This window comes from Desmodus rotundus, chromosome 6, assembly GCF_022682495.2.
Source record: "Desmodus rotundus isolate HL8 chromosome 6, HLdesRot8A.1, whole genome shotgun sequence".
Classification (NCBI taxonomy): Eukaryota; Metazoa; Chordata; class Mammalia; order Chiroptera; family Phyllostomidae; genus Desmodus; species Desmodus rotundus.
The window spans coordinates 118,140,641-118,163,499 of NC_071392.1; the positions used below are offsets into that span (position 1 = coordinate 118,140,641).

At 53.0% G+C, this 22,859-nt stretch overlaps 1 protein-coding gene across 1 annotated transcript; it reads right to left on the bottom strand.

The window, feature by feature from the left end:
* Positions 1–2,137: 2,137 nt before the first annotated feature.
* On the bottom strand, positions 2,138–22,361 carry ADRA1D (adrenoceptor alpha 1D). Its single transcript, XM_024559787.4, has 2 exons — positions 20,759–22,361; positions 2,138–3,594 (listed from the first exon to the last, which is right to left on the bottom strand). Exons 1-2 carry the CDS (start codon positions 21,867–21,869, stop codon positions 2,993–2,995), a joined length of 1,713 nt encoding a protein of 570 aa, XP_024415555.1. The 5' UTR covers positions 21,870–22,361; the 3' UTR covers positions 2,138–2,992.
* Between the last annotated feature and the right edge of the window lie 498 nt (positions 22,362–22,859).

Here is a 22,859-nt window from a genome sequence, read left to right on the forward strand (position 1 = left end):
TTAAGGACAGAGAAAGGCGCCTGCGCAGGAGTCGGAGACAGTGTGGTCAGGGGGCGTGGCTCAGGCAGGAGGGGAACATTTCAGCAAGCAGGAGTGGCCACAAGTGCGGAGAGCAGTAGAGACAGATGATGGGAGGAGATTAGGGAAATGAAAGGTCCCAGGTGGCTTGCAAAAGTGGCTCTGTGGAATGCTGGGGACAGAGGTCCTGAAGAGTGTGGGAAGCAAGGCAAGATGGGTGGCAAGAGCCCAGCTTGAGAGGGAGGGTGGACTGGAGCTAGAGGTTTTGGGTGGGAAGCACGAACGAGGCTTAGTAAAGGGGGGGGGGCAATTGGACAAATGCCAATGTCTTTGGAGACTTTCTTTTTTTCCCTGTCGCATCTCACAGGACCATGCCCTTCTCACTAAAAACTCCTTCATTTCTTGAGGATTGGGCAGAGGAACTCTTATTCCCATTTTGACGGGTACCGAGTCTCCCCCAGCCCCCCCAATCACCTTGACATTTCATAGGGGCTGCCTGGAGACAAAGGCCCCATTTTTTAATATGCACTTTAGGGACAGTCTTTGATGAGTCGTGTGGGCCAGGATGGGGGGCTGGGGCACCCAATGACCCAGGAAATGGTGCAGTGAATGCACTTCTCCCAAATGCCCCCAAATCACTTGCAAGAGGCTCCCTCCTCCAGAACGGCTGTTGCTATGCTCTCCATTCTCCTTGGCCACTCTATAACTTTTTTGCCAGGTCCTGCGACCAAGCGTAGCAGCTCAGCGCTTTATAGATGCTTAGAGCTGGGTCCCTGAATGCCTCTGCTGTGGTGTGGCCTCTCTGGGTGCTCTGCAGCCTTCTGACATCTCCTGAAGGCTTGGCACCTGGTGTGGGGGGTACAGGAGGAGGTAGCTGTGTGCAGGGAGCCTCCATGCCCAGGAGATGGGGGCTGAAGCTTGAACATCGGACACGTTTTGCTGATTGATCATCCTGCCGACAGAAAGTACTGGCCAAGCTGTGTGTACCGCCTGCCTCCATGCCAACTGTCATGGGGGCAAGGAGGTCCCTCCCCCACCCATAAAATCCTCCTGAAGACTCCCTCCCTACCTTGCTCCCTTGCCCCTACTGTTGACCTACTGGGGGCTCAACTTCTCTGGCATGGGCTAACTAATGTTCACCCTGCTCAGGGACCCTCCCCTGCCATTGACCCCCGCCCAGGAGCCCAATGTTCAGCCCTTTGATACTAAGGACTGCCTCACTGCTGACCCCTGGTTTGACCAACCACCCCACCTCTGGGAGACCACAGGGGCTGTCCCCCAGTGTCTCCACCTTTATGGCGGCCAATGTGTTGCATAGTAGGGCCGTCTTGGGGTGTGCAACAGGCTCCCAGTACCCACCTTAAACTGCCCTTCCTGTGCCGGGGGGTGGGGGTAATGCCAGGCCTGAAAGTCCAAAACCTGCTGTTCCCACAGGGCGAAGTGTCAGTTCCTGAGCTGCGATATTCGCTGGGGCTTGTAAAATTGGAGTGAGGGGTCTGAAATTGCGGTGACCTTTCAAACAGACTACCTTCCCACTACAGGGTGGAAACTTTTGGCTTAAAATACTAGTGCATGTTGGCTCCAGCAGCTGGATCTTCCACTCTCAGAACACCCCACTCCAGACTCCCTAGGGGATCGTCTAACCAGCTCTCCTTCCAAGGGTCCACTGGGCTAAGCCGTCACTGCCATGCTGGTTGGGCGTATGTGGTCGATATTATCCAGCTGAAGACTTAATTACTTGCAACCTCTTGGGAACATGGTGTGTTGGACGTTTTACTTAGAGCTAACAGGCACGGTTTCTAGGTAGGCGTTCTCTCACGCACCATGTACACCTGCCTACTGGATTTGCATATTTTTTCTTGTAATGTTTCTCCGGTTTAGCTGGTGGCTGCCTTCCCCACTAAGGCCCTCAGAGTGTCACAGGTACATCTGGGGGAACTGACAAGGTGAAAATTTGTGCTTATGATTACTGTTTGGGTCCCAAGACTAATCACGTCTTTTAAAAGTCAACAAGCTCCCCCTCCAGAGTCCTTTGGTCAGACTACAAGTCCCAAAGGACAGCAGCCATTGGGTAACGAGACAGTTAAGTCGAAACTAGAAAGGTGAACCAACACCCACTCTATCCTGTCGTGGGCCTTTAGTACTTGAAAAATTTTAGAAAAAAAAGGAAGTTCTTTATAGACTGTAAGCTAAAGAGGGACAGTTTGGACAGTTTGGACAAAATAGAAGTACTCTTACCAATAAATATGTCTCAAAATGACAAATAAAGTTCTCCCCATTTGACGGCTCCGGATCCCGGCGAGAGGTGATGGGCACAGGCACAACGAGCTATGTACAGAGTGTAAACAGTAAGGCCCTTAGGAGACGTAAGGAGGGGCAGGGCCAGGTGATGCGAGGGGGTGTGCATGGAGTTCCGGTAGGGGAGAGTGCGTTCACCGGTAAATACAACAGGCTGGTAAAATGGTCGTCCAATCTGCCACCAAAGCTGTGGATGGCGGTGACAGGTCGTCAAGGTTCCTCCAGTCGGCAGTAAGGAGAAACGGTGTTCATTGAGAAGCCCTGGCCCCCGTGACTTTTCCCGAGGGAGGCATTGGGGCAGCCATGCAGGACACAGGGCCTCTGTACCCCTTTCTCCCCAAGAGGTGGGACAGGCCTGCCTGGCCATACTCGGGGCTGTCTACCCAGGGTTCCAGGCATGAATGGGGCAGTGTTTGTCAAAAAGATTGGGAGCAAATGGCTCTATGGACTCCACACACCCCTCCCTCCGAAAGGAGGAGCTCGGGCAACTGTGTCCACATGGGGGCCCATAAAATTCTACCCTTCAGGGTACCACCCCTGCCTGTTTCGAGTCCCTGATCCACATGGGCCACTTGAACAAAGCCAGCCTTCCTCCCCACGTCCTTGTCCTCGTTCTCACTCTACCTTATCTGCCTCCCCAGCACACCCCCACCCCCCGCCTAGCTGGGGGGGTTCCTTAGATATCAGTCTCCCGGAGGTTGCTGTCGTCTGCCAGTTCACAGGCCTGACAGGTGGCGCCCTCTGCGACATTGTGGGGAACGCCAAGGGACACAGCCTCCACCTCTGAGCGCAGGGCGCACGCGGCTTCTGTGCGTTGCGCACCCCCGGAGCGGATCTTGTGTGACAGGCTGGACACCTTGGCACGCAGCTGGGTAGTGGGTCTCCGGAACGGCCCAGGCAGCCTCCACTCGCGAAAAGCGCGGGGTGGCTTCCCGCAGCCTGCGGTGGGAGCCTGCACCTCAGGCACGTCTGGGGAGCCTGAGGCTGAGAGCTCGGTGAGGGCCAGGGGCGCCCCAGGGAGCGCCGCACCCGCGCCAACAGCGCAGTCGGGGCGTGGCCCGCTGGTCGAGGCTCGCCAGTGGTGACCGTAGACGCGCCAGAGGGGGCGCCGGCGCCGGCGACGCCGGCACTGGCAGCGCAGGAGGCGGAGGAAGGCGCGCTTGAACTCGCGGCTGGAGCAGGGGTAGATGAGAGGGTTCACGCAGCTGTTGAAGTAGCCGAGCCAGAAGATTACCTTGAAGACGCCTTCCGAGGGCTTCAGCTGCGGGAACAGGGAGCCTGCAGGGAGCAGAGACCCAGGTGGGTTAGAGAGATGCGGGGAGGAAGGAGGCTCAGGTAGCCCCTGGACGCCAAGGGGCAACCCTCCCGGACCTCCAGGAGGCCTGGCTGAGTAATCAACTGGGAGTGGTCAAGGTATCTCTCCCCAGGTGGTCCCTGATATAATTCGAGGGGATCCATGAACTTGGATGGGGAAAGAGTCATCTTCAGTTTTACTCAGGACTACCTGAAATTGAGCATTTCCCTCAATGATGAGGGTAGGCAACAAACCGAAGTAGAATTAGGTAAAACTATATAAAATTACAATTTTTGTAGCTCCAAACTGGTGCAACATTGGCAGGTTCCTAAGGCCCAGTCTAATATTAGCTGGTCCTGCAGATATTTTTCTATCACATTCAGTTGTTGCAGTTTGAAATGTTGGCCACGCTCCTCCCTATTTGGAGGTGGTGGTCATTGGAGTGCGTCTCTAGACCTTAGTTCATACCTTAACATAGAAGCACATAGATGACTACATCACACATTTCATTTAAAAATATTTTGTCAAGAGGTTCCATAAAATCAGTTTTACTTGCAGTCCTTTGTGTTTTATTTAGTGCATTTGAAAGCGTGGCCCTCAGAAGGGCTCTTAAATAGTCTCTAGCCCAAAAAGGGTAAGAACCCCTGATCCATGTTGAGCGAGGCTTGCCCCATGCCAGGCACTGTGCTGAGCTCACATCAAATATTGCCCTGCTCCCTTGTGAGTAACGTGGATCAAATATCATGGGTAACAGGTGGGGTGATGGTGCTCAGCCTGTGGGGTGGGGACCTTTCAGGGTCTCAGAGAATGGCCAGGATAGGTAGGTAGAGGGTGTAGGAGTGGAAAGGACAGAGAGGCAAGAGAGTAACAAGGCTGGGGCCTGGGAGTGTCGCATGGGATATGTTCCGAAAACTTCACTGGGACAGAAGGGCTTTAAATTCTGGGAAGTTTAGCTTTTATTTTGTGGTCAGAAGCCATGGATATTTTTAAGCAGGTGGGAGATAGGACTTAGAATTAAACCTCAGTAAACAATGCCATGGCTGTGGGAATTCAGGACAGTGGGGCTGTCCCAGGGGGAGTATTCAAGAAAGGTTTCTGGGGTGGCTTGAGGGAGCAGTGCCAAGCGAGAGGGGGTGAGGTGGGGACACTGGGGTCTGAGCTGTGCCAGGAAGACCTTTCTATAAACCTCTCCCCTGTCATCTCCAGCATGGACCCAAAGGAGTCATGTCTCCAAAAAGTACTTGACAAAACACAAAGGCATGATCCAGGAAGCGAAGGCCACTCACTTAGCCTCACTGGTCAGCAGCGGCAGCAGAGGTAGAGGGTAGGTGGTAGGAATGTCCCATTCTGGGCAGAAGCTGCTGGTACCCAAGAGGCTGAGCAGAGCATGGGTTGGTGTCCTTGATGAATCATGGGACCTGCTCTCTCTTTCCTTCCCCCCCAAAGAAAAGAGAGCAGGCTCCCCTACTGGGGGGCAGAGGCACCGTGCCCCCCTCCTGAACCTGGGGCCCTTACATATCACCCACCTCTCACCATACAGAGAATTCCAGGTGCTAAGAGACACCGTGGAGGAAGAGAAAGGCCCCGCAGCATTGTGTGGCACAGGCCTTTCAAACCATGGTCACGGAACCCTGAGCAAGTTACTTGGCTAGCTAAGCCTCATTTTCAATTTCCGTGAAGTACAGACAATACTAGTTCTCTGGCAGGGATTTTGTGAAGATTCATAAATTTCAGGGTCTAGAACTTAAGTTCTTACTAAGTACTGCTGTTATCCACTCCCCTTCTCCCTGTTTCTGTGGCTTTTGGGACAGGAGACCTCAGGCCTGGAAGGGACCCATTTCCCAGCTCTGGAGAGTGGCCAGAAACAGACGCCTGGACCCGATAGGTTTGGGGGAGGCTGGGACATCAGTAAGGGTGTGCTGAGGAGACGATATCCCCCAGGAGAGGAGTTGGGTAGTTGTCCCTGGAATATGTGGTCCACCAGCGTTGAACTCAGCCTCCAGGAAAGCAGCTCTCCGAATAGCATCCCTCAATGGTTGCAAAGTAAGACAGAGTGCTGAAAATAACTTTCTGACTCAGGCCACGATTTTTTATATTTAGCCCAGGATGACAAATCAGTGGACTATGCTTTCAGCGACAAGCCTGAAGCCGGCCAAAGGGCACTGATATCAGTGTGGTTTTGATTTAGATTGGTGGGTGACATGGCGCACTGTTATGAGCTGGGCCTTGTTGTAACCATTAACACTCCAATTTATTCTGAACCAACCTGTGTGGAATCCTGCTGCCAGCTGGGGATTCCTTACACAGATGGAGCTCAAACAGCCTTTCGGCCCCCCAATTTTCCTACTGTGTCCTGCTGACGTTCTGTCTTACTTTGGGCTCCCCCAGAAGCAGATCCTGAGACAAGGATTCAAATGCAAGTTGTTAATTTGGGAGGTAAATGAAACATCAGTAGTGGAGTGGGAAAAAGAGACAGGGAAGAGAAGAAAGCCAATGAAAGGTGTTACGGAATTCCTGGGAACTCTGGGAGACAGTGGAGAACAGGAACCTTGGATTTATTCCCCCGCCCCCTCCTACCAATGGGGTGAGGGATGTGGGGTATCTATACACCCACTCCCGTAAGTCCTTGGTTAATTTTCCACACCTCCTGCCTGCTGTGTGTGTGGACAAGGAGGATTTTGGTGGGCAGATAAAGCCCCTGGGCAGAGAGACAAAGGTGGGTGCTTGGGCAGAAGTTAGCCCACTAGTGCACTAAAGGTCCGAGGGAGGTGGGCGAGGCACCAACAGCATCTGCCTCAACTTTATTTGCTCTCTGTCCATTGTGCGCAGACATCTTGCCTGGAAAATACAGACACTTGTGCTTTGGGCTCCCCCATCTACAAGCAGTAGTTCCCAAGAGACATTTCCTGTTCTCTTCATAGATGGCAGTTCTGAGTCTCACAACTATGTCTGCTTAGAGTGCTACATGCAGTCTCCCCCTGTGCCTCCCTGCCTCACTCTCCCTGCCCATCCCCCGCTTTTCTCAGTGTACAGCCTCTTGCAAGGATCTCTGGGCCAGAGAGGGCTGTGGGCAGGCACTTCTCTTCCCTTTGCATGTCACAGATGAGATGAGGAAACTGTCCTGAGACCCCCGAGGATGGGCACTTGGCTCACAGGCATTGTCCCTGCAATGCTGCCCTGCAGTGGGGGCATCAGTGGACAAGCTCCTTCTTGGCCACTCTCAGCTTTCTCTTTCCCCAGCCACTCTGAGTTATGGCTACTTGGGTCGACCAGCTGTCCCACCTATCTTGCCTCTGCATCCCTCTCCAGGTGCCCAGCACACACCTTTGCCAGCACCTATAGCTCAGATATAGGAAAGCCTCAATGGGAAGCTGTGAGCTCTCTTTCCCAGTACCCGGCAGTCCCCTTTTCTGCCCTGAGTTGGCTCCCCCTCCCACTTTGCCCACAGCCTTTTTTGAAAGCATGAAGCCCAACTGTGCTAAGTAATCTTGGCAGCTATTACTGGAACCAGAGGTTCTCGTACGATGCCCTCCCTCACCTTCCCACCTCTCAGTCCTGGAGCCTAGCATCACTTCCTTTCTCTCCTTTCTCTTGTGGTTCCTGCTTCTTTCTGGCATCTGACGTTTGTCCTTATATGCATCAGATAAGTGGCCACACTGACTTCTCACTGTCCTCTGGCCACAGTGGGCTCCTTAGTCATGCCTTTTGCACATGATCATTCTGGATGCTCTTCCACTTTTCCTCACCTGGTAGTGCCAGCTTCATGGCACTTCCTCCTGGAAGCCTTCCTCACTCCATCCCTTCCCACGTGAGCAAAGTTAGTTGTACACCCTGCCCCCACCACTGCCCTAGCATATCTGCCCACTTCTAAGTTTCCCGTCTATCTTAACCTTAAATGGCAAGCTCTCACAGCATGTCGGTCACATCATAGGTGCTGCACACATTCTGACCCCTCTCTTTCTACTGCACCCTGCATCCCATCATCGCCAACTCCTACTGGTCCCAGAATTCCCCCATTGTGCACCATCCCGTTATCACTCTGGTCCCAGCTACCACCCATCCCAGCTTTCCCTTATTCCTGCACCGGATCCTTTGAGCTTTGACTCCTATACAAGCCTTGCAGCGGCCCCTTCACCTTCTCCAGCACTTGACCTCACTTCTTGTTTCATGAAGAAAACAGAAGCCAAAGAAGTTGGAGACACACTCATACCTTCCTCCCCAGTGAGAAAGGAGTCTCTCTTCCCCCTACTGCCCACAAAGCCCATGCCCTACTTGTGCTATGTGCTCTCGAGCCATCAGTCACCTGTGAGCTTGCCTCCGTCACAGCTGTGCCCCCAGTCTCTCCACCCTTTCCATCCATGCCTGCTGTCTCCTCTTCCCTACCTGCTTTTCACTCCACCACTTTGCCCCACAGCCCCAAACCACACAGGTCCCCAACCTGAAGACACTTCTCTTGTATATTCTGGACACTTGTCACCTCACCATGGCTTCCAGGGTGCCACTCTCTTGGATTTTTGACTCCTTGTCAACTTCCTTTGCTGTCTCTTCCTCATGTCCCCACAGCCAGATTAGGAGTGCCCTTATAAGAAGAGTCTTGTGAAGGCAGTAAGGTATCTCTGACTTCCCATTTAAAATTGCAATGTCCTCCCCCCACCTCCTGTGCTCCCCATTCCTCTCAACTGGCTCTACTGTTTTTGACAGCACTTATCACCTTCCCCTAAACTATTTGAGTTATTCTTCACTGTGACCATCATTTTCTCCCCATACTCCATGGGCCAGGACTTGTGTCTGTTTTCTTGGCATTATCCTCCTATCACCCGGAAGACCTCATGAGCACACTGTGCATACAGTAGGTGCTCAACACTTGCTGAGTTTGCTGAACGAGTCCTTCTTCTCTGCCCTACATGTCCAACTTGTCACCATGTCCAGTGCATTCAAGTCTGTCTCCAGTCAGGGTTCCTCTCTTCATATCATTCCTGAAGCCTTTGCTGAGTCTGACATCTCATTTGGCTTGCAAGGCTATGATAGCCCCCAGTGGTCCCCTGTTCTCTCCACTTTGCATACAGATGCTGGATGCTTTTTCTAAAAGAAAAAAAATTGTAAGGTTTTTCTCTTTTCCCCTCTGAAAACTGTGAGTGGCTCCCAGTGACTCTGAGGAATAAACCCACACTTTCTTGTGTTGCATCCAAGGCTTCTTAGGACCCAGTGCTGTCTTCATCTTAACTCTCTCCAAATTAGGCCACATGAAACCACAAGCAGGCCTTCTCACAGGGCTGGGCCCCTTCGGCCTTTCTGCTTGGTCCCTACTGCTCCCACAGTGCTTTCTGCTTCCTCCCACCAACCCCTTCAGCCTTGGGTCAGGCATCCTCCTTGACCAAGTCTGGGTTAGGTACCTTTTCATGAATGCCTCTACTTTAATGAATAAAGTATATGATGGCTTTGTTGATTCCACTAGACTTTAGCTTTCTTGAAGACAGGGATGGGATTAATTGTTCTCATCCCAGCCTGACCCAGAGCAGTTGCTGTAAAATATTTGTTGAATGAATGAATAAGTGGTGTTTGGTTAGGTGGCCTCTAAAGTGAGGAGGAAGGAAATGGGAGCTAATGCTTTTCTAAGTGTTTGGTACCTACTAGGCTCCATGCTGGGCCCTGTAAGTACTTCTCATTTCATTTTCATGGCACTGCCATCCCACTGTGCAGAAAGATTTAGTTATCTTAAGAGGGGAAGCGGCAGGGTCAAGTTTTGAACTTGAGTCAGTCTAGCCCTAAAGCCCTTGGTCTTCCTGTATTGTCATGTAAAGACAGAAATAGAACTTCCCCTGGTCTGCCAGAGATCTTGGTGGTCAGACAACACACACTTGCTTTATTCTTCTGGTAGCTGCCCTAGCCCCAGCTCTGGGCTTTCACATGCTGGCCAGGCCATGATGGCTCTCCTCTCTCCATAGCAGGTGTCTTCCCCGGCTTCAGACTCGGGCCTGGAACTACCTTCTCCAGGAGTGTTTCTGGGAGTAACCCCTCTCCCCTGGGAATCTGGGGAGGTGGTAGTAGTTTCTGGACTGTATATTCCTTGAGCACATCTTACCTCTGCTTCTGTCAGGCTAGGGGGCATTTGTTGGCCTTCTGTATGACCTCAAGGATGTCTTGTGGGGCCTGCCACATCGGGTTTGGCTACTGCGCATGCATATCCATCCAGAACACTCACAAGCGCTGGGCTGTTGCCTGTTTGTAGGAGCCACTTCTCAGGAGAGAGCATCAAACAGACCCCCACCTCCTAAGAGGAACACCAAGCTGCTTGGCTATGTCCTTGCCCTCCTTCAAGCCTTTGCTCAAAAGTCACCTCTAAGGTTCGAAGTAGATGCTGCTGGTGCCCTGCCCAGGTGCCCCCAGCCCCTAGCTGCTGTGAATGTTGGCTGTTAAGGCTCACAGTAACCTCTTTTCTGGAGAACTGCCCTCAGCCAATGGAAGCTGCTTCAACTGGGAGATGGCACCTCCCCACCAAGGGGCAGCTCACAGCCAGGGACAGGCTGATGTGGGATAGAGAAGGCCAGCTTCCTTGCCTCCAGGTGATACAATTCTGTGCTGCTGATCTTGCTCCAGGGCTCCAGTGGGACCAGGCTGAGGCCAGAGTTTGAGACCGTATCCTGGGTTAGCTCTTTCCTGCCCTAGCTCACTTCCTTCCCTTCCTCGCAGGTGCCTCCTGAGAGCTGCCCTCAGTCCATCACTTGCATAAGAACCCCTGTTCTTACGTAGGCTCTGCATCTAGGGATGGGACCCAAGACACTCAAGGCCACATTTTCAAGCCATTTTGCTTGCTTCCCAACCTACAATGGTGATATTACGTCTTCATCACTATACCAATTCTTCCGCCTACTCCTGGGAAATGCAGGGCACGAGTGTGTACATCTGTGTCCACTTCTCTCTACTCAACAGGCATGTTGGAGCAGGGCAGTGGCTGCATTTACCTGCCAATGGGGAGAGGTAGAAAGGATGCAGGAAGGAGATGGTTGCTTCACTCTGCTCCTTGACCTTATTCTCTCATGTGAATCTCCATCAAGCTTGCTCCCACCTGCCTTCCCCTGCTCCCTATATTGGGATGCCTTTGTCAGGAGTCTAACCGAATGTGCAGGGTGGGCAGACATTGCTGGTCAGAAGTGGCAGGGCTTCTCCTGTATTAGCAGGTGAGCCCACTCTGGCATGTTGACTGGGACAGTTTGGCCTGCACATTGTTGGGGAAACTGAGGCAGCATCCTGTGAGGTTGGGGGTGGGGTGAGTATTTGCAACCTGGGTCATCACAGTCTAGTCCCCTCTCCTAAGAAACAGGAATGTCCAGGCCCAAGTGGTGATACTGAGATACCAGTTAAGGCTCATGGTGACCAATGTGGCCAAGCCTCATTGAGGAGTGACAGCTCTGACGCCAAGGGGTGGATTGTATGATTAACAGCACTGTTTTGGCCTCACCAGAAGGGAACTTGTTCTTTCTTGGCAGAAAGTCAGAATTCACAGCCAGTCTTACTGAAAACTTGCAGCAAACTATGAAATATCAGCCTGCACCAGCCTTCCCCCTTCCCTACTCCCTCCGTCATTAGTGGGGGGTGAGGGGCAGTTCCTAGAGCCACAGAGGCTGACTGGTGAAGCCCAAGGTAGGAAGATGAGTCATAGACATGTCCTGAGTTCTACTCTGGATCCCACCCATTTTCCTTCAACTCTTTTCCTGCCCCTTCTCTCCCTTTCCACTTTGCCTCTTTCTCTTCCTTCTTTCTACTTATTGTTGTTACTTCTTAACTCGTTATTTCCTGATCTGTGGCCTTGGAGTGGCAAAACCCCAAGCTCTGAGTGCCCAAGGCTGAACTCTCTGCCAAATAGCTCCTCTGCTCAGCTGAACTGGTCCCTGATCACAGCATGAGCCTCTCAGCTCTGGGGCTGCCCTGACCAATGGCTCATGGGTCTGAGCAGATCAGTGCTTATGCCAGAGGAGAGAAGGTCTCCAAGGAGTGGTCACTCTGTCTGGGAGTCCCAGCACTCAGCTGCCAGGCATTGCACGTAAGGCCTCAATACCAGCTCTCAGAAGCCCAGGAACACTGTTGGGCTGGGTGACTACCTGCAAAGGGAGGGCAGACAAATCCTCCAGCATTTGCAGCAGAACTTTTGGGATGGGGCATATAGCTCATGAGGCAGGATGAGGCAGGGCTCAGGGGGGGCCAGGCAGAGACTTTCCCTTGAGGGGTGGGCTCAAGGGCTCTGGGGGTCTTCTGGGGTCTGTGAGAGGAGCAGGTCACACAGGAAGTGACTTTCTCCTATGGCAATGCTCAGGAACCTGTTGTGGCCAGTGTCTGGGGCATAAGGGAGCATGACACTGAGCCTGGGGGATGAGTGCAGGGACTGAAGGGTTCAGTGAGATTTAAAGCTTAAAATATGGCTGCCAGCTGACCTGAACCCTGGCCCCAGCCTTACCTCTGACCCTGACAGGAAGTAACAAGGACTCTGGAGCCAGAGGGCTTTTGTTCCAGTCCCAGCTCTGACATTTAGGATTAAAATTAGTATAAAAATAGACTCTGGCTGGGTATCTCAGTTGGTTAGAGCATCGTCCTGATATGCCAAGGTCACAGGTTCAATTCCTGGTCAGGGCACATATTCATCAACCAATGAATAAATAAGTGGGATAACAAAAACAATCAATGTTGCTCTCTTTCTCTAAAAAAAAAAATTAAAAAAGACTAATATCAAAATACTTTTAAAAGAAGCAAATAGCACAGGATATTCTAGCAAATATGTAAAAAGGAGGAAAGATCATAGTGAGAAGATGGCAGGGGTTGCGGGTGAAGGAGCCACAGAATTGAGAGCGAATCATTCTTTATGGGAGGCTTGGAGCTCATCTACATGCTGTGTGTGGGCAGAGGAGAGGTTAAAAAGGGGGAGGGCTGAGCAGTAACAGATAGAGACCCCTTAGGACAGAAAGGGGTTGAGAGATTCAGAGCCAAAAGGGAACATGTGGGACCTCTGGGGACACCCTGAGGCTGCCTGGAGGAGGAAGTCTGCCTATGGAGAATGTGATTTTTCTTTAGCAAGTGCTTAGCGAGACACTGGTTTGCACTGGCCCACAAGATCTGATTGTTAAATTTTTAGGAACTTTGCAAGCCAGATCAGGTCTCTTTGGTACCTTGAAATTGATCACAGTGGAAATATTTACACCATGGAAATGGGCACGTGCTACAAATTAGCCCCCACTCCAGAGCCAATTGTTAAGTATTTACTAGCATACCAGTGTGTTCCACATGAAAGAATGGTCAGATTCGAGGTTTAGGGCTCACAGAAGTGGGTGGAGGTGAGGGAATTTAAGATGGCAAGGGAAGATGAAGTGATGGTTGAATAACAATAAATTAAAAAAAAAAAAAAAAGATGAAGTGAGGGACCATGGCAGTAGCTGGGAAGGGAGACCCAACTAACCAGAGGGCAAGGTACGGGCAGGGAGTTGAAGGTTCGGTCAAGGTTGAGGTTGATCAGCTTTTCCTGTACAGACTCTATTTCAAGTAACCAAACAGAGAGTGGTGCATTCTTTTTAGATTTAGTGAAGAAGTGTACAAGGGATGACAGAATTCAGATATCACCACTTTACGTCCCAGTGATATAAAGAGAGCCATGGTTAATGGCTGCTAAAACCAGCAGGTGAAAGGTTGATGGGACACTTTATAATGGATGGATCAGGCTGGTGGCACCTAAACCCTTGACCAATCTTAATATTACCAAAAAGAAAAAATAAAAAAAAGGGGCTTGCCCAAAATACTTAACCTGATTCTGATCAAACCAGTTTACAGGAAGTACAGAGAAAGGAGGGACACATTAAATGGCAGTATGGGGATGCACCCCCACACTGTGGGCTAAGGAGAATCTTATCAATTAAAGAGACCTAGGATGCAAATCAGCCACATGCAATGGATGTACCTTTTTTGGATCCTGACTCGAACAAACTAAAAATTTGAGGCAATAGGTAACATTTGAACACTAGGTAGATATTTAACAATTATTTCTCTGTTATAATGGGTTATCGTGATTTTTAAAAGTACTAATTTTCTGAAATACATATTGAAGAATTTACGGATGGACCAATATGATGTCTGGATATTCTTCAAAATAGTCTGCGGTGGTGGGAAAGTGGGTCGGGGTCAAGGTGAACCGAGACTGGCCTTGGGTTGATAGCTGTTGTAGTTGGGTCACAGGTTGCTGGGAATCATCATACTGCTCTGTCCACTTAGTATGTGTGTGTCTGAAACTGTCCATGATTTTAAAAAAAGGGAAAAACCCTAACCCTAGATCATTCCTTATTCATAGTAATCACTCAGTAAATGTTAGCTGCTCTGCTTAAAATTTTTTTCAGGTTATGTAAATAGAGGGGGCATCCCCAATGCATCACTAGTAAGGATGGTTGGCTTTACATAGAGGGCTGTTACCCTAAGTGAAAGAAGCCAGTCACAGAGGGACTGCTTGGTTCTACTTATACGAGGTATCTAGGATACAGGCATACCCCACAGACATTGTGGCTTTGGTTCTAGAATATTGCAATAAAGCGAGATGTGATCTTTTTGCTGGTGGAGAGTCTTGCCTTCAGCTTGTAAAAACCACAACATCTGTGAAGCACAAAGGCAAAGCACAATAAAATGAGGTATGCCTGCACTCAAATTCATAGAATCTAAGAGGGTCTGGAGGGAGGGGGAAGAGGGGAGTTGCTAATCAGCAAGCTTACTTGTTTCACTTAAACAAGTAAGTTCTAGAGATCTGCTGTACAACATTGTGCCTGGTTAATGATACTGTGTTGGACACTTAAAAATGTGTTAAAAGAGATGTCATGTTGTGTTCTTAACATAATAAAATAAAATAATAAAAAATAAAGAGGGCTGTGCTTTGTCATCCAGACTCTTGCCACTGCAGGATGGGAAGAGGCCATGGGTCCTGTCACTTCCTCCCTCTATGCACATTGACCCAGCACCTACCGCGTGCCAGATGCCACAAAGGCACAGATAGGAGACATAATGTCAGCCCCTTCTTCAAGCTTTTGGGACAAGGGACAGAATAGAATAGACATTACTGAGGACCTGAAGCACCCCACGTCTCTCCCTGTATCTGTAGATCCCTACATGAGACCCCTGCTCGACTGCAGGGAGCCTGTGGAGACGGGTCCTTCGGCACTTGGCCAACACTCTGCAGATGCACTGCTGAACCTACCCTCCACAGCTGGCTGCCAAAGTGTGCTTTCCAGCATGAACACCAATTCCTCAGCCTGGCTCACGGCCTCATCTTGTCTGCTTCCACTTTCTCTCTCTTCATTAAGGCATGCGTTTATGAAGTGCAAACATCTTAAGAGTATGGCTTGATGACTTTACATATGCACACACCAAAGTAGTTACTGCCCAGATCAGGAGAAAATATTCCTGACCCTTTGGAAGGTTTCTTTGCACTCTCTTCTGATTAATGCTACCCACCTGTCTCTCTTTCTTACATATGTAACCACCATCCTGATTTTTATCACCATGGATTAGCTTTACCTGTTTTTGAATGTCACATACACAGAATCATATAATATGTTAGCTTTTAATTTCAGATCTGGTTTATTTTGCCCAGCATAGTGTCCATGAAACTCATTCACGTTGCTGTGGGCATCAGGTTTGTTATTTTCCTAGGTGTGTAGTAGTCCAGTCAATGAATCTGCCTTGATTTATTTATCTATTGGATTGATGACATTTTGCTTCACCTTATGACCTGTCTTCTCATAGATTCTACATTCCAGGTATCCCAAACCACAGGGTGACCCTCAAATACCTCCACATGCACCGTTTCCTCTGCCCTCACGCTTGGTGGTATGTGTAAGAATATTGACTGCATACTGTGATAAAGGTATGGCAGAGTGTTTGGAGCATGAGGGAGCACCTAACTCCCTGGCGGTGGTCAGGGAGGCAGCAATATCATGGGACCTAGACTGACCATATGGGAGGGAGCCCCTTGTATGGGTCACACATGGCTGGAGTCCCAGTATGTCCTTGGACTTCCAATATCAGAGCCTCCCAGTAGTTGACATACCTGGAGGCACAGCTGGGAAGGGCTGCGGGCTCTGAGCCTCTGAGGCTGCTTTGGGTGACTGACACATTCTACATATTCGGAGGCCAACTAGGAAGCCAGTGAGGCTTGGTGACCTGCCCAACAAAAGGGAGCTGAGAATGCAAGCTGGGCATCTGTCTGTGGTCGCTAGGAATGACAGGGGGCAGGACTCTGTGTGGGTGTGTGTAGACTGGTCCACCTCTGGGCATGGCTGCGGGTACTTACCAGGCAGCCAAAGCCAGACTCAGTGAGGTGCTGCCGCCATGAGACCATCAGGAGAGATGGGGCCCCTGGAGGTGCCTGGGAGAGGAAGGGAACTCCCTGCAGATGGGTACTTGCTTGCCTGGGGCAGTGCTCCTGCAGTCCCTCTGTCCTCCTCTTGCCTGCAGGGAGGGTGACTGGCATTTCTACACCAAAAGGCTGTGGGTGAGAGGACCCTTGCACTATGTGTCCAGGGCAGAGGCTTTCATCAGGTGCATTTCCTGCGTGCCCCACCCCTGCCATGGTCCCCTTTTGGGGGCTCCTCCATGGAAGTCTGCAGGCAGCAGGCCCTAACTGCTGCCTGTCCCCATACACACTCTGCAAGTTTGGGCTCTTCTGGACATTGGGCTAAAGGATCCTTGTAAGGAGGGACCTTTCCATAATGTTCTGTGACTTTCTCAGGCACCCAGTCCTGCTCTAGCTCACTGGTGTGGGCAGGAAGTACATATCTGTCATGGGCAAGGCTGCCAAGAGCCCTTCCTCCCAGGACTGGAGCCATTTACTCTGTTGTCCAGACTGGAACATCGTTGAGGGTGAAAGGGGGCACTACTAGTAGTCATGTGGGTCAACATGCATAACCAGGACTGTCCTGGGCAAACTGGGATGTGTAGTTATTCTGCATGGAGCAGACAGCCCTGCTGGGCATCAGCACGGACCACTGGGCAGGTGGGTGACCTCTCACGGGGGTGAGTGGTCGTTCTCCTGTCCTTATGCAGCTCCCTAGGTATCCTGGAAAGGCAGGTGCTGCCCTCCTTGGGCTTGCTGCCTGAAATCGCAGGGTCAGACATGTGACGTCTCGAGTTCATTGAGCTGATCCTCTGCCTGCCTGCCACATGCCCTCCAGTGGCTCCTTACGGGGAAAGGAGGTAGCTGGAGGTGTGGGGGATGACCCCTAGCTGATCTTCAGGCCCCTCAGGATTTTAGGTGGCTGGTGTCTGTGTCCCAATCTCTCCTGGCCATTGACCTGGGCCCCCAGAATCCCCATGGTTCAGGACACACCATCAGTACCTCTCTCTGCTGCTGCTCTGGCCTGACCCACAGCATTTCAGGTTTATAGATGGCAGTCAACCGTTCCCTGTGCCAAGGTCCCTCTGGGACCCTGGGTTCCCTTCTTAAGGCCCTCAGTGACCTCTGGGCAGTTGAGGCCACTCACTGGCTATGTCACTACTGCAGCTGTGCTTGCAGCTTCCACTTGGCTTTGGTGTGGGTAAGGAGCATCCTGGGTCTGTTTGACAGCCCCTGGGTTGTGGCACTACTGGGTGCCTTTGTTTCATGGCCTATGGCCCTTGCTGGCAACCACTACTCTTTCTTAACCCCTTCATCTCTGCTGTTCTTCACCCCTGGTGTAGGGACTGGTGCCTGGGAGCTGAAAGGTGTCACTCCTGGCTCCCTGATTCTCTGCCTCCTCCTGATTTCTTCAAAGTGGGAGCTCCCCCAGGCACTGTCCCCAGACCCTCTCTTTTCTTTGCTCCCCCCATCCTCTTTTTGGAAGACCATACCCTACATTCCTGCTTCTGCAACCGCTCCCATTTGGCCCCCCTTACTTAAGTACCCAATGCCCTCCACCCCTACCATATACTGGCAACTCCTACCAAGATGTCACCTTGGATGCCACATCCCTGCCCCCCCCCAAAAGGTTGCTGCTCAGAATGTTCCCTGTTCCTTCAATGGTGCCTTCCTCCTCCCAGGCCTGGGCGCAGTGCTGGGGGATGTCAGATCCTCCTGGCTCCCTGTCCCTCCTCTGTAGCCCTCAGGCTGCTCTTCCCCCAACTCAGGCTCCATCCTGTTCTCTCTGTTGATCCGCCCTCCAAGCCACATCATGGCAATTGGAATACTCGGTGTCCCTGCTTGGCCTCTGTCCTGTTTGTTTGCTATTGTCAGAATCCACTCAGCTCAGCTCCACTGGCAGCCATGGGCTGTGCTCTGGGACTCAGGGAGGTGCCCTGGGAGGCTGGGCACGGCACAGACCAGTAGGAAGGAGGAGACAGGGACACCCGCCCCACCCCCCTGGGGTCCCCATGCCAGGTGTGAGGAGCAGCAGAGAAAGAGCAGTGTGTACCTGCTGGGGGCAAAGGCCATGGAAATTTAGGAATGACTTGCTGGAAGAGGGGACATGTGATCTAGACCTGAGAAAACAGTAGCCTTTTGCAGTGTTGATTGTGACAGCGAGAAATTAGAGACATGGAACACTCGGCAGGAGACGGCATCAACACGCTGTGGAGCACTCTCAGCCAGCACCGTGCTGCTGCTCACGTGAGCCAGCACGGGTGTGGATAAAGCTCAGCGACACAACTTTGGGTGAAAAAGGCAAACCGAAGGTGGATACACAAGGCATGGTGCGATTTACAAACGTCCTAAAGATACACAAAACAATATATTATTATTATGATGGATACTGGTATTTGTGGGAGGAACATAAACGTGTGGGAGTGACAAATACCAGATTTCCCTTTGCGGAGGGAGGGAGTGAAAAAGGACAGCAGAAAGGAACCTGGTGGTGGCTGTGCTCTATTTCTTTGAAAAGAGAGAGAAAAAGGGATCTGAGGCAAATATGGCAAACTGTGAACATCTGTTCAATAGGGGGGACTACAGGTACAGGGACATTTGCTATATTGTTTTCTTCTTCTCTCTGCATTATTCTGTAACTAAAAATTTTAAAAGAAGGTAAAAGACCATAAAGGGAGGCAGCATTCTACACACAGGTGGTTTATTTCCGACAGGGGGCTGGTGTGAACCAAGGGGCAGGGGGAGGATGAGGGCACCTGGGATGACAGGGCACAGCTGGGCGAGGCCAGAGCAGGAGCCGGCTGGCAGGGAAAGGAGCCTGGGTACTGGGCCTGGGGGGTTCTAAAGACAGGGTGGTGGTGGGTTTCTAAAGGGGGCCACACCAACTTTCTCCTGCCCCTATTTGCCTCCTCCTACCCCCTTCCCTCCCTCTGTCTACCCCTACAACAGCTTCTGGCTGGATGATTTTCAAGTTGGTGATTTATTCATTTCTTATCTTGTATTGAGCATATACTAGAAAAGCAACAGCCCACATGGCACTCACCATGTGCCACAGTTAGAGTCACACATGAGATCTCACTGAAATCTTGTAACACCCCTATAAGTCGTCATTATAACCATCACCACCATCCCTACTTTATAGATGAGGAAAGAGAGGCACAGAGAAGTTCAGGGGTTTGCTGGAAGTTACACAGCTAGTAAGAAGTAGAACTGGGATTTGAACCCAGGCTATCTGGCACCAGAGCCTGTGGTCCTTGCTGCTGGGGTCTATTGCTCTTCATATGCCTGACACTGTGCTGGGTGCTATGGATTCGGTGACAACAGAGCCAGCATAACCCTGCTCTTGCAGAGCTTCTGGGCTGGTGGGAGAAGTCAGACACCAAACCAAGCGACACACAGATGTGATTACTGAAGAGGGGACATTTATGCCGAGACCTAAAAGACGGGGAGTTAGCCAGGAGGGGTTGGGGAGCGTGGGCCAGACAGAGGGAAGAGCAAATGCAAGAGCATGAGGAATGTAGGCAAGGAGGGGGGCCCCACGTCCAGGTTTATCCCCACTGTCCTGGTTCATGCCTGTGATCAAGCATAAATATTCCTAGTGTTTCATTTTGGTTTGGACAATAATAAGTTTGAAGGTCACTCTCTCATAGGCCACGATGGAGAGTTTGGATTTTTTCCCCAGGGCAGTGGGGAAAGCACTGAGGGGTTTTCGTAGGTAGTGACACTGTAATTTATAATTTATAAAGGTCACTCTGTGTGGAGAGGGCCTGCAAGGGAGCAGGAGGGAGGCCATTGTCCCTTTGCCGACTCAGCTGCAGTGTGTGGAAGCAGCAGGACTGGGAAAGGCAGGGGAGGCCCCGCTTGGGCCTGCAGAGGCTGCAGCCACGGGTGAAATGACTCAGGGCAAATTCTTCCACAGAAATGCTGTTCTCTTCCCTGTGCTGACCCAGCCTCAAGGCTCCCAGGAAGGCCCTCAGCTTGGGGAGGAAGCCCCTGAGAACAGCTGCCTCCTCCCAGGACTGTAGGGACCCTTGTGGAGGATGTAGGAGAGTTCTCCAGAAGAGCTGAAGGACTCAGTAAATTTAAGAAATGACAGTAGAACAACATTAACCTTCCATTTGATAATTTGCCCCTTTCCCTTTCCTTCTTACCCACACACAATTCTAAGAGGAGCCTGCAGCAGTTAGAAGCCCAGGGCATTGGCAGACACCAGCTGGGGAGGGTCTCCACATGGGGCCAGCTTCCAAACTGAATGAGTGCTGGGAGAAAGCAGGTGGCCTCTGGTGCCTGCTGATGTACATGATGACTGGCCTGGGCTTGCTGCCCATAAATGAATGTAGGTCCACCTCTCTGTGAGCTCACCTCTGGCAGTTGACAGACATCTGTGTGTGTGTGTGTGTGTGTGTGTGTGTTAATATGTGGATGAGCACATATACTAGTTACCACATACTATGGGCAAACACCTGCTCAGGTTTCCACGACCCTTTTATATTTAGCGCGGTCCAGAGTGTAAAACAAGCCCAGGCTTGTAATGGCAATGAAGAGGGGGAAGGACAGAAAAGTTAGAAACCTGTAAAACCAATCCCATAAGCACGAAGAGCTTCTTGTTAGTCCCCCACAAAGAGGAGCCACGCATCTGTCTAAGAGACCAGGGAGGTTGCTGAGTCCACTTTCCATGTTCAGGTGGAGAGCCACTCGCCACGCGGGAGGGCTAGCCAAGCCTGGGTGCCCAGAAGGCACAGCCACAGGCTCGGGGAGGAAGGGAAGGGGCTGGTGGGAAAGGCGTCACTCACCAAGAGGCAGGACGAAGAAGAACGGAAACCAGCACAGCACGAAGACTCCCACGACGATGGCCAGCGTCTTGGCCGCCTTCTTCTCGCGGGAGAACTTGAGCAGGCGCACGGACAGCGAGCTGCGAAAGGTGTGGCCCTTGGCGCTGCGCATCCCCCGGCGCGCCCCGTCTGTACCTGAGGTGGCGCCGCGACAGTGGATGCGCAGCACCACCTCCGAGGCCTTGCCCCGCTCCCGCTTGACGCCTGCCTCGAGGCTGCGCGTGGTGCTGCGCGCCACGATGTACACGCGGCAGTACATGACTATGATGACGGCCATGGGCAGGTAGAAGGAGCACACGGAGGAGAAGACGGCGTAGCCCACCTCCTCGGTGATGCTGCAGAAGCGCTCATCAGGGGGCACCGGCTCTTTCCAGCCCAGCAGCGGCCCCACGGACACCACGAGAGCTACGGCCCAGAGCATCGCCAGGATGGCGGCCGCCTTGCGCTCGGTCATGATGGCCGGGTACTTGAGCGAGTGGCGCACGCCCACGTACCGGTCCACTGAGATGGTGCAGAGGCTGAGGATGGAGGCGGTGCAGCACAGCACGTCCACGGCGGCCCACACGTCGCAGAAGGCCCGGCCGAAGGCCCAGAAGCCCAGAACCTCCATTGTGGCCGAGAAGGGCAGCACTGTGGTGCTCAACAGCAGGTCGGCCACGGCCAGGTTCACAATGAAATAGTTGGTGACCGTCTGCAGGTGGCGGTTGCAGGCCACCGAGAGGATGACAAGCAGGTTGCCCACCACGGCCAGGAGGATGAAGGCGGCCAGGAAGACGCCCACGCCCACGCCCTGCGCGCTCACCACCAGACCCCCGACGGTCGCCGTGCCGTTCACCTCGCCGCCCGCGCCCGCGGCCCCCGGCTCCCCCGCGGAGCTCCGGTTGTCTTCGCCACTGCCCGCACCTACCACGCCGCCGCCGCCCGCAGCCCCCGGCACGCTGCCCACCGCCGGGCCCTCCGAGGCGGCCGGTCCTCCCGCACCGCCCCCGCTGCCGCCCGCGCTGGAACCCGCGGCGCTGCTGTCCGGGCGGGGTCCCTCAAAACTGACGCTCAGTAGATCGCGGAAAGTCATCTCAACGTGCGGCCGTCGGGGGCCGGGCCCCGACGCAGGACAAGCGATTGTCAGGGAGGGGGGCACCCGGCATAGCCGCGGGGCTCTGGTACTGTCGGAGTCCTGCCCAAGTTCCGTTGACTCGGGGCGCTGCTGGTCGCGAGCGGAGCGAAGCGGCAGGGGCAGCGGCCGGGGCTCTCTGAGGCCGGCGTGGAGTCGTGGAGTCGGAGGGAAGAGCCGGGTCACCGGCGCGCTTCGCTTTCCGAGTGTGCCTAGGCGAGGGGGAGAAGCGGCGGCTCCCCGCCCGGGCGGTGCAGGCGGCGGCCACTGCGGCGCTCTCGCCTGGGCGCTGGGGGCGGGACGGAGGAGGGGCAGCGCCGGGAAGGAGAGGGGGCGGCCTGTGCCGGGGGCAGGTGACGCCACACTCACCAGGGACAGGGGCTTTGCGCTCCTGGCAAGCGGGCTTCGGGGGGTCCGGAGAATGTGGGGTGCTGCCGCGCACCCCAGCACCGCGGCAGCTGCCCCAGCCTCGCCGCGGGTGCCCACGTCCACCCTCTCTCCTGGTGGTCGCTCTGCAATCTCTCCCGCGTCTCTCCCCGGCCCCCCGCTCTCTTTCCCCTCAGCTCCCGCCCTTTCCTCAGCCTCTCCTTCACTTGCTGGTGCCCTTGGGTGCTTGCAGCGTAGAAGGCGCGATTCCCGGGTTCCCGGGCTCCGGGCTCCGGGCTCCGGCCGCCAGAGAGCAGCAAGCGCCCGGGATCTGCGGACTGCGGACTGGACCGCGCAATGGCGTTGCGAGTGGCCTCCGGGGACTGCCTGCCTGGATGGGTCTGTCGCACCTCCTTCCTTCTTTCAGGCCGCTGGCCAGGGGAGGGTCTTGATAACCTCCGTCCAGTGCGGCGGCGAGGAGAAAGCCCCGGTAGGGGTCAAACGCCTGTCCCGCTTGGAGTGGGCGAAGAAACAAGAGACTATTTGGCGACAGACCTTGGACCCTGATCGCGATACATCGGTTTG

Bases quoted from the DNA above. Each gene is read 5' to 3' on its own strand.
- ADRA1D (XM_024559787.4), bottom strand. From the start codon at position 21,869: ATGACTTTCCGCGATCTACTGAGCGTCAGTTTTGAGGGACCCCGCCCG. The intron at 3,595-20,758 runs GTGAGTGACGCC...TGCTCCCTGCAG, and splicing joins CTTCTTCGTCCTGCCTCTTG to GCTCCCTGTTCCCGCAGCTG.